Below are 12402 nucleotides of genomic sequence, written 5' to 3'. Positions count from 1 at the left end.
CGAGCACAACACAAAAGATAGCATAGTGTTTGCACGGCAAGCACAGTCGCATTCACTGGGTAGCGTACCTCCACAGGCAGTGTAACGGACTTCTAACTCAGCTGCACTGGCTGTGAAAACACACAATGCAGTGACCTGCTTCGTCTGCCGCTCAACAGGCAACTGAGCGTCTTCGACGAAATCCGTTCGTTTAAATAGTCGATGATGACGTCATTCATAGAAGCGTAGCGCGCTAGGTACACAAATCTGTCGTGCTGGACTAGGGAAGCGCTATCTTCTGTGTGTAAATGCGCGATATTTTGACTAGGTTGTTCATTATTTAAATTTTTAATGCCATGATATCAAAAATCTTTGGGTTTATCTATTGGAATCTATTCTTAGAAGTATTTCGGGGCGATATGCGCAAAAAAATTGAAAATTTATCGTGAGGTGGCTGAATTATATGCGTTTAAAATTGGACCACTTTTCGTTACATGCCATTTTTGTAGAATTTGCACCCCTATATCGAAAACTAAGACGTAGTCCTACGTCAAAAAAATTGCTGATATATTAACTCACAAGAATAAATTTCACCAAATTACACTAATATCAATGCAAATTATCCAATTTACTTGACATTTTAACCATGTCCTTGATATTTGTAATACTAGAAAATATCGTTTTGAGTAATATTCAGAACATGTCATTTACACCCCGACACCGCTTGGATGAAAACGAACTTTCTCAATGGCATGCACAATTAAATGCATATTGAACAAAAAAATCTCTAATAAATGAGATAAAACATTCCAATCAATATACATATACATTGATCACCATTTCCAAGGATTTTCGAGTAGCGTTGAACGAAAACTAGCCTGTTGTACCAGCAGCAGTCAAACCGTGTTAATGCAATGGACTGAGCAAAAATTGACTAAGGCTATCTGCTGTGGCCGTTTATTTGCCTAAGTGTTATCTGCTTTTTTGCATGCACGGTGCAGAAATCGTCCGCTCAGCTGCCCTATCACGACCGTTGCTACTGTCGCGACCAAGCGAGTGCAATGGAAACCAGTCATGCATTTGACTCACTGGATGCTCCGATGCAACGCAACGCATTCTATTTCCCATTGATGCCTGCGATTCTTTCGTTCGATTTTTTTCTGACCAGCTTAATTGAGTCCGAACCTTTTTGGCATTTTTTATTGCTAAAATGTCTGGTAGGCACGAAGTAAGCTTAGAAGGGATCAAGTATTTTGCAATTTCACCAATAATACCGTTCTGGAACTGCACCCCGTATGATAAAACGTTTCTGCCGTTCAACTCTACTTTAGTTGAACGATGCAGACGTATTCACTCGAAACGACAAAAAGTGCAAAGAAGTTAAAACTATTTGTCAAACGCTTGTAATTCGACTGCATTTGAATATTCTCGAAGGGATATCGTTTTAGCTTCTGATGTTTCTGTCTTGGCGATACCGATGAATGCTTGACATATGTTCAGCATATGCAAGTAAAAAAACTTAAATAATACATGCCTTTAGAACTTACCTGATCGTGAATCACTTTGATCGTCGTCCATTTTATCATCCCGGTCAAAGCCACTCCAGAATTTGTTATTACTATTAGCACTATGATTGTTGGAATTGTTGTTTTGACTACTACTATTGTTGTTATTGATACTACTGCTGTTATTATTGATTTGGCTATGTTTGCCATTGAACTTGTTTGGATCCAGAATATTTTCCACGGAGAAAGCTAACCGTTTCGGCGTAGTCTCTTGATCACTGTTAGTCATTGATTTCGCACTACTGCTGTCCATGGAACGTGTGAGATCAACTGGACATCCCTGCAGATAGAAATAGAGATAATATTCTTTTGATATGTATGTATATGTTCAGAGTTTAGTTTTCTCCCTCTAAATTAGAGTTGTAGCATGTCATGGACATTATGATTTATATTAACTTTGAAGATGAAAAATATTTACTGAACCTCCAGACAACCTAGAACTCCTGAAACAATAATTGAACCACCCTAAGAACATCTTTTAAAACTGATGAAATCCTGGTTTAATAAAACATCAACTTCTGTGAAGTAAACTTTTTACCCATTCATATCCATGTTGTTTGTAGACAACATCGTTTTTAAACAGCTATAAGTTTTGATTGCGGCAAGATTTGCTCGCAAAAACAAGTAAGGCCAATAAATGTGACTATTGCCTATCATTTGAGCATTAACAGTTACAAGGATCAGCCTGAACTGAAGTTTTTGCAATTAGTCTGATTAGATTCCGATCGAGCAGTGCTGCCAGGAACAGTTTAGGTTTGTAACGGAAAGTGAATTTTTCATATATCTTCGTTATGGCGCAATATTTTTGAAAACTGATAAAACTTATCAATTTAGACTGTCTTTGGCTAGGTTTTCAATGTAATTGAACTATTGTAAATATTCTTGGAGAATTGTATTGAGGATAGGAAGGTAAAAATTGAGTAGCTTCTAGCACTGCAAGGGAAGCACCTATCTTTATGGAAAAAAAGTTTTCGTGTATCTTGATCTCACCGTTTTCAAGGAAAAATAGTTTTGAAACCCTACATGCACTAGGAAAAAGTTGGACATGAAAGGGTTTAAGCGTAAAGCCTTTTATACAGAATTTTTATTTTAAATTCCCTATTTATCATCTGGGAATATATCGTATGACTTCAGTAATATGTTTTCCTTTTGAGTGGACTACAATGCTGTTCTTAATAACTCTGGATGTGCAGGATTTGTTAAATTATCTGATTTTAAATGAAAACAAAATCTTCGATTATATTATATGAGTTTCCAAACGTAGACCACGACTGTTGATAAATGAATACAAATTCAGGCGTTATTTATTTCACCAATAAGCCGTCAAAACGACACCCTTTAAAATGCATAATATTAATTTCAAACACAATCTACCCTGTCAAAAAGAATTAAAAGTAATAATGTGGTGACACTTCTTCTGACACACAGTTAGTTGCGCCCAGCCATGGATGGCGTCTCTGTACAGCCAGCATCATTGCCATGAAAATCAAAACAATAATTTTGGATCGAGTCAGGGTACATCCATAAATGACATAGAATTTTGAAGTGATTTTCAACACCCCACAGCATTTCGTCACAAACCTCTGCACACCCCCCCCCCCCCCCAAAATGGCGTAGCTTCATGGCAACCCCCACCAGTACCGCTGAGTTGTACTTGTAGTTCTCCTTGGGTAGACCTGTTGTAACATCAGGCCAATAAAAATAATAACTTCCGTAGATTTTTTGGTTTTGTTCCAAAATCAGTTTTTGTGTACAAAATTGCTTGTGTCTCAACTGCAGCTGCAGATATTCAACCAAATATTATGTACATATCAAAATTTCAGTAGTAGTATTCCATGGTTTGGCTCAAATCGTCATCCTGTGGATTTCTGTGATCACAAAATGTTTAGCTTAAGGGTATCATTTGATTTATTTCGAAATCTGGAGAATCTGACAGTTAGTTGCTAATCTTGCATAATGTTTTTTTAATCAGATAATTTGATACGGCTCCTATGTTTATATTTCTATATAAATGTTTATTTCCTCTTAAAACATACATTGCATCTGAATTTTTAATCTTAAAAAGACATTAAATCCAGCACATCGTCAACAATGGTGCAGAATATGAATTTAGCGGGCATTTTAACTTTGTACTAAAACTGAATAACGTGCTCCCGTTCGCGGATAGAATCGAAAAAATTCTCTTACGACTGACAGATTGAATTATTCCTTCTATCAACATTCAACTATATCCAGACTGATACAGGATCCTATAATTGTTGGTTCGTTACATATAATTTAATTTAATTATTACTCATTTTGCACAACTCATTAAATTCAAGTAAATTATCCAAATTATTGGGACAACATCAATTCAAATATTTAAAATTTGCCAAATTATTTTGAAGAATCATTATCCACGCGGACCAGGCCGCCAAACAAAGATGCTAGTTTCTCGAATATAAGCAAGTTTGATTAGGCAGCAAAATGATCTATTCAAACCAGTAGTTATTAAGTCGTTTGTATCTATTGGTAGGATATTGTAGTTAGTATGTTGTTTGATGAAGCATCTATAAATCAATCAATAATAATAAATTTTCGCATTTTTCGTGAGTTTGCGGGGACATTGACTAGAAGCATTGAAAGATTTTGTAATATCGAGAATACGCACGAAAACAATCGATCTGTTGAATATCGAATAAACCTGTTAATATTGTCTAGCACATATAGTTTTTTCGCTTCGGGCCTAGGAGATCGGGAGCATTAAAGAAGCGGAGCAAATAGGACACTGATTCAGTTCCACTGACGTTGACTTTGACGTGTTACAAGGTGAAAGATTTATAAATTGACATACTAGAGGTACTTGACACTATGTTCATTCGGCCTTTCACACCTTTCCCATCCATCCACTTTCATGAAGTGCATAGACCAGATCAGACATTATCCAATTTATCCACCTGACCGTACCGGGTCTGACGTTATAGTGTTCCACTAGGTAAACCTTGGATTTAAATTTCTTGTACAATGAAATCTATGACCAATGGAGCTTACATTTTCTCAATTTTTTTTCTAAAATTAGTCGTTCTACAACTTCACTCAAGATAGTATTGTTCTACCTAGAATGAGTAAAGTTTTTTTATCTTGGTAAAACACCCTAGTTGTCGTTTGAACAAAAAAGGGGTTCACAAACTACTAAAACTTTTCAAGTGATCTAGTAAAGGTTGTAATACAATACAAAACCACGTTTGTTCAATTTAATATATCCTCAAAATTCGATTTACAACAAAAAAAATGTGACTTTCGGTACTAAATAATTAGCCTAATTGTTATTTTTGGTCCGATTCAAAAATTGTTTATTATTCTGGAAAGAAGTATAGACCTTTTACATGGTATGCTAAGGTATGTTCCTTTATTAATAGTATTGGCGGTTTTGGGACAACAATATAAAAATATAGAAGCGAATGACCCTAAGGTTAAAACCAAAAATAAAAAGAAATGCAAAAATAACCACAATTTTGCAGTTTTTCATGAAAAATATATAGATTGCTCAACATTTTATAGAGAAGCGTATTGTTATTGATTTAGAGGAAATATTTAATACCACATCCAACGATTAGTAAAAGATCAAATTCGGTTGAAAAATGCTAGAATTCTTCAATTTTTCCTAAATTAGAAACTTCTGTATCGATTTTGTTGACTCTTTTCAGAAAATTCAAGACTAAGAAAAAATTTGAGCAATTTTCGTATTCTTCATGAAAAATCGCAAAATAAATATTATTTTCATATTGTTGTCCAAAAAGCGCATAGTAATATCGTTGGAAAGGTCTTCTGACCCGAACAATTGAAACATTGAAAATGAGTTGAAAAAGACATCCTAGCCAATTTTTTAGTGTGACTTCAATAAATTGGTAACTCAGTTTGAAATTGCCGCGTTAATTCTGTTAGAATTGATAATATTAAATTTTCAATAGAATTTACGCGTATTTGGATTTGATTTTGATTTGATTTTAACATGATAATTTTACTAATTTCAAACTGAAGTTAACACGGGAAAAATTGGTGTTTATTAGACCGGCTCGTGGTTGTATGGAAAAATTTGGATTTTTTCCCAGATTTGCGCATGTCGTTTAAAGTTTTATATGAATTCAGCATGGGAAAAGGCGCCTATTGCATCTCAGCTTCTACAGATCGCTATTTCACTAAAATGCAAAAACCAATGCGATAAAAGAGTAGTCCATAATGCGGTTAACAACATTACTGAGAACAGTTAGTTGTTAGCATTTTTTTTAATTAAAATAAAAAATGGAATTAATCGCAAAAACTTCTTTTTTCTGTCAAAACAGTAAATGTACCACTAATGCATACGTTTTATTCTTGGATATCACAGAACCGGTTCATCACAGAAACCTAGGGCCTTAAAAGAATATTTCAGAAATATTTTCTGAATTAAATAAACGCAGTCAAAAAACGATTTGATTCGCCTAAAGGTAAGATGGAATCATTCTGATACACAGTGTGTCCCACATTTATACGATCACTTTTTTTTCTAATAAAACAAGCTGCATCAAATTTTCAGGATTTATGTTGAAGCATATCTCGAAATTGAAATTTAAAAATACTGGTGCACTTTGTTCATTTGTTATGGCAGTATATGTGAGTAATGTGGACCACATTTATACGTTCACCCTATTGTTTAAGAATAACTTTTTTCAATTCAAACAAGCTACACCAAACTTTGTGAGCTTGTTTTAAAGCAGGGGTCGTCTGGTGTAAAGTGCTCAAACCGAAGGTTATTTTGGTTTACAGTTTTGAAGACAATGTAACAATAGATTTTTTTTGTAATGTTAAGATTTATTTATACACTCATTGCGCACGAAAAAAAATATACGAGCGTTCCAAGGGTAGACATCCAACCAGTTCCATCTCGAGGAGCACCGCATAGTGGGACCAATCCAAAAAAGATGGGACAAAACCTATTTGAGGCCTTAGATGGCATTTTAACCAGCATTTCTTCGTAGGATATATGTTCACAATATTATTCTGCGACTTTTTAAATAGAATATTTTTTGTTGGACTAAAGTGGAGTATCCGAGCAAAAACAATTTTTCGAAAAATAATTTGAGAGGGTCGATATCTTCAGCAAAGTTGTAGAATATTATGTTTTGAATAACTTCTTCTGAGATACTACAGACATCAGACTTCATTTTTGAGGCGAAATTGTTGTTTTTTTTGTAAATATGAACTAAAAATCAGTTTTTCGACCGTTCCATGCTAAAAACCTGAATTAAATAATTTAACTGTTATGTGTCCAACAAAAAAACACCTTTAACAGGCCAATGTGGGTACCCGGGTACCCACAAACTGAAATGCTCATAAATTCCTTTATCCGATTTGGACACTTTTAGATTTTTTGGATTCAGGAACTCCACTTTTTGATTTGTCAAATTAAACCGGATGAATGGATCTGTTGCTTGGTAATTTGGATTTTCCGGCGTAATGTTCCTGTACTAGGGTATGATTTGTAAATTTTAATAATGTCCTAGCAATATGAGTGTCAAAACTCTTCAAATTGTCTCGAAAATCAGTTATTTATTGTTACGGGACCCTATGGCAATTTGAAAAATGGAATTTGAATGAAATGGCCACTCACGGCCCCACGGGAACCTGCTCCGGAATGTCCGTTCCGGGGTCAAATCACCAAATTGTTCCAAAACTACGAGATACAGCCTGCTGATGCAATTCCAAGAATTTTGATACCCATATTGCTAGTACTCCATTGAAGTTCACAAATAGTCCGGATTCCCGGGAACCGAATGAAGTAACCCGATTCATTTTTACCAAGTCCAAAAGCGGATGAGTTCCTCAATCCAAACAAAAGCATCAAAATCGGTTGGAAATTACATTAGTTATTGGCATTTCAGTTTTATGGGTACCCGGGTACCCACGTCGGCCTGTTACGTAGTAAAAAAAATTCAGGAGCCCCTCCTATCTACCCCCTTACTATATCAACAATATTATTAACCCAAAAGCTTGACTTAGTAAAGTTCTAAGATGTCACAAAGTTTCAATTTCCAGCTATGGATAAAACATAGGAATTTCATTAATTGAAAAGGTACCCGGGTACCGCGTCGGATACACAACGGTTAATATGTTCTACAAACTTGCAGGTATCACTCAAATACAACTTTTTGTTGAAGGAACTAATAACGTAAAATCAATATTTTGGCTTCTACAGCTATTTTTCATATAAATTTTCACTATTTTCATCAAAGATTTCTGTTTTTGTGCACTTTTGTGCAGCTAAACTTACTTCTCTATTGTTGTTAGAATAAATTTAATATTACACAGAAACAGGATATAGTGGGACCCATTGTTTGAGTGACCATTCATGTACGACGGTTTATAACATGAAATGTGTTTATATTATTTTTAATTTATATACATTATTAGCCATTAACAAAATGTTATATTTTGCACGCACCTGCTAGTATGTAGAACATATTGAGCTGATCAATTACGGTTACAATATGGGAAAGTGAAAAAATGCAAATTTTGAAGTTAAACTGCCAAAGAACAACGATTTCGGCTCAAAAGATAAATCTACGGTATGTGTAAGGTATTTTCAACAAAATTGTTTCAAATACAGTATTTAACAACTTTGCTGTCTTCAGTGGAAATCCCGGACTAAAAAAAACAAATTTTGTTTAAATGGTCTTAACCTCAAACCATTTAAACAAATTTTTTTTAGTCCGGAATTTTCACTGAAGACAAAATGTTTAACCAATAAGGTTAGTTCTACAAATTCATGAAAGTAGAACAATACCTATTTGAGGCTTTAGTTATTATAGAACATAGGTGGTTTCTATTTTTTAGATGGTTGAGGATTTCAGAAAAGTCGTATAATATTCGATTTCAAACATTTTTTTGAACATACCTTATACATAGGTACTGTAGATTTATTTTTAAGCCGAAATCGTTATTCTTTGGCAGTCTAATTTCAGCATTTGCATTTTTCTTAACTTTTTCGTGTTGTTACCGTAATTGATCAACTCAAGATGTTCTATATGCTAGCAGGTGCGTGTAAAATATAACATTTTGGTAATAGCTAATAATGTATAGAATTAAAAATATTATAAAAACATTTTATGTTATAAATCGTTGGACATGAATGGTCACCCAAACAATGCGCCCCTTTATATCCTATTTCTATGCAATATTATTTTTTTTCTAGAAATAATAGTCTACAGGAATAGCCAAAGTTTGGCTACACAAAAGTGCACAAAACAGAAATCTTTGATGAAAATAGTGAAAATTTATATGAAAAATAGTTGTATAAGCTAAAATATTGAATTTACGTTATTAGTTCCTTAAACAAAAAGTTGTATTTTGGTGACACCTGCAAGTTTGTAGAACATATTAAATTAATCAAATAAGGTTTTTAGCATGGAAAGGTCGAAAAACTGATTGTTTTGTCATATCTACAAAAAACAACAATTTCACCTCAAAAATGAGTTCTGATGTCTGTGATATCTTAGACGAAGTTATTCAAAACATTGCAGATAACAACGACCCTCTAAGAAATTTTTTGAAAAAAATTGTTGCTCGGGTACTCTACTTTAGTCCAACCAAATAATATTTTATTTAAAAAGTTGCAGAATAATATTTTGAACATATCCTATGAAAAAATGCTGGCTCCAAAATGACATCTAAGGCCTCAAATAGGTTTTGTTCCTCCATTTTTGGATTGGTCCCACTATGCGCCATGGCGAACTCGATAAAATTGTCTGATACAGGAAATTCAATAAGTTTTGTAAAGCTTTGACTTTTAGTTAGCCGATGAACCACGAAAAATAGAAAAAAGGTCGAGTTTCAGAAAATGGCTTCATGAAAACCGAAAAATCTCATATTTTACTGTAAAATTTGCTCACTTTTCTTCAAAATAATAGGGAGAATTTTTTTTATTCGGTTTTCTGTGGTTCATCGACAGGTTGCACATATTGTGCATTCTCATAAAAATAAATCAAATCATTTCGTTGATTAGTTTTAAAGTTATCGTTTTTCGAAAATTCTTGCCGATAGATTGAAATCCGCGTGTGTTATAGAAATATGCGCTAGGAATGCATGGCTGCTTAAAACAAAAGATCAGCGCGGCCACCGAGATTGTGGGAGACTATTCTAGAAATTCAATACTTACAATTAAGCGGATAAAAAGCAGCCGATTTTTTCTTGCCCACTACACCAGGCGCCCCCCTTAAGCATATATCTTCAGGGGCGGCGAAACACTTTACGCCCGAGTGGGTAGAAAGCATAGGGTGAGGGGTCCATTAGTAATTATTTTTTCCCTTTTCGCAATGCACACGCTTACATTACATTCACATTAAGTCACGTTCGTTTATGCAAATGGAATTGTGGTACATCGATGTTTTCAAATATGTGTAGTGCGAGATACATGCGTTGCACATCTAAATTTTTTGAAATGGTTCAAAAACAGAAATCTTTGATGAAAATAGTGAAAATTTATATGAAAAATAGTTGTATAAGCTAAAATATTGAATTTACGTTATTAGTTCCTTAAACAAAAAGTTGTATTTTGGTGACACCTGCAAGTTTGTAGAACATATTAAATTAATCAAATAAGGTTTTTAGCATGGAAAGGTCGAAAAACTGATTGTTTTGTCATATCTACAAAAAACAACAATTTCACTTCAAAAATGAGTTCTGATGTCTGTGATATCTTAGACGAAGTTATTCAAAACATAATATTCTACAACTTTGCAGATAACAACGACCCTCTAAGAAATTTTTTGAAAAAAATTGTTGCTCGGGTACTCTACTTTAGTCCAACCAAAAAATATTTTATTTGAAGAGTTGCAGAATAATATTTTGAACATATCCTATGAAAAAATGCTGGCTCCAAAATGACATCTAAGGCCTCAAATAGGTTTTGTTCCTCCATTTTTGGATTGGTCCCACTGTGCGCCATGGCGAACTCGATAAAATTGTCTGATACGGGAAATTCAATAAGTTTTGTAAAGCTTTGACTTTTAGTTAGCCGATGAACCACGAAAAATAGAAAAAAGGTCGAGTTTCAGAAAATGGCTTCATGAAAACTGAAAAATCTCATATTTTACTGTAAAATTTGCTCACTTTTCTTCAAAATAATAGGGAGAATTTTTTTTATTCGGTTTTCTGTGGTTCATCGACAGGTTGCACATATTGTGCATTTTCATAAAAATAAATCAAATCAATTCGTTGATTAGTTTTAAAGTTATCGTTTTTCGAAAATTCTTGCCGATAGATTGAAATCCGCGTGTGTTATAGAAATATGCGCTAGGAATGCATGGCTGCTTAAAACAAAAGTTCAGCGTGGCCACCGAGATTGCGGGAGACTATTCTAGAAATTCAATACTTACAATTAAGCGGATAAAAAGCAGCCGATTTTTACTTGCCCACTACACCAGGCGCCCCCTTAAGCATATATCCTCAGGGGCGGCGAAACACTTTACGCCCGAGTGGGTAGAAAGCATAGGGTGAGGGGTCCATTAGTAATTATTTTTTCCCTTTTCGCAATGCACACGCTTACATTACATTCACATTAAGTCACGTTCGTTTATGCAAATGGAATTGTGGTACATCGATGTTTTCAAATGTGTGTAGTGCGAGATACATGCGTTGCACATCTAAATTTTTTGAAATGGTTCAAAATTTCGAGTGGGTAATTACCCACTCGGTTATTTTAGAGTGGGTAGTACTACCCACGCTTTCCGCCGGCCCTTTATATCATACAATCTGTATATTTTAGGATTTGATTCAAATTCTAAACAGATTTACATTAGCGTACTAGTTTTCCTGCTTTGAAAAAAAACAGTAATCGATAATTTGCGATAATCCCAGGTAATGGTTTGTGAAATCTGTGCGCAGAGCACAGCTTATTAAAAAATCTGTGCAAATCTATGTTAAGGAACACGTACAATTTGTCTCAAAACATTACGTGGCGACTTTATGTCAATTCCTAGTTCTTTATATCTCATGTTCAATCTTGATTCTTTGGAGGTACTTCGGCCATATGTAAAACATTAAACAGATTCTAATTTGAAGTTTCGTGGTCGTGAAGTTAGTTATTAAGTGGACAACAAGTTAACTTTCTCCGAGCATGTAGCGTCTACTATCGCCAAAGCGTTCTGCATGTTAGGATTTTTAAGGCGAAACACTCAGTCGTTCCAAAATGTGTACAGTTTGAAAACGCTTTATTGTTCGCTTGTACGCAGCATCTTGGAGTATGCCGTTCCTGTTTGGGCTCCTTATCACGGAGTCCACATTAACAGCATTGAGAGGGTGCAGAAATGTTTCATCAGGTATGCTCTTCGCCTTTTACCTTGGACCGACCCAGTTCGTTTACCGCCGTATGTGCAACGTTGCGCATTAATCCACCTGCCTACGCTTGCTGACAGGAGAATCAAACATCAACGAATGCTTATTTTTGACATCCTGGACGGGAACATTGAAAGCAGCCAACTCTTGGGTCAACTTAATTTCAATGCACCTAGAAGACAAACACGCCAAGTGGACTTTTTCCGTTTACCGTTGTGCCGTACGCAATTCGGACGAAACAACCCGTTAAATGTATGTTGTCGTGTGTTTAATCAAGTTTCATGTTTTTTCGATTTTAATGTTGCAAGATGTACTTTTAGTATTAGGATTAGTTGATAAGCCAGTCTGTGCGATTAATAGTCGAAGACCTATATATAAATAAAAGTGTAATGTACAAACAATTCTATTTTTGGTGTAAAGTAGCCCCCGATGACGGTACCGCTATATTATATCTCTGAAATTCCCATATAAAACGAATCAATTTTTTAATACTTTTATTGTCAAAGAC

The 12402-nt window shown here is 34.7% G+C and overlaps 1 protein-coding gene across 1 annotated transcript in view; it reads right to left on the bottom strand.

The window, feature by feature from the left end:
- Window positions 1–12402, bottom strand: part of LOC131695518 (homeobox protein slou) — a 69231-nt gene that overhangs the window by 53149 nt on the left and 3680 nt on the right. Inside the window, exon 2 of the mRNA XM_058984077.1 lies at window positions 1527–1824. Coding sequence (XP_058840060.1) covers window positions 1527–1824 — 298 coding nt within the window. The remainder of the gene's footprint in view (window positions 1–1526; window positions 1825–12402) is intronic.

The sequence above is a fragment of the Topomyia yanbarensis genome, chromosome 1, assembly GCF_030247195.1.
Source record: "Topomyia yanbarensis strain Yona2022 chromosome 1, ASM3024719v1, whole genome shotgun sequence".
NCBI classification, from domain to species: domain Eukaryota; kingdom Metazoa; phylum Arthropoda; class Insecta; order Diptera; family Culicidae; genus Topomyia; species Topomyia yanbarensis.
The sequence above is the reverse complement of the archived record's forward strand: the minus strand, read 5'-3'. Positions and strand labels throughout refer to the sequence as shown.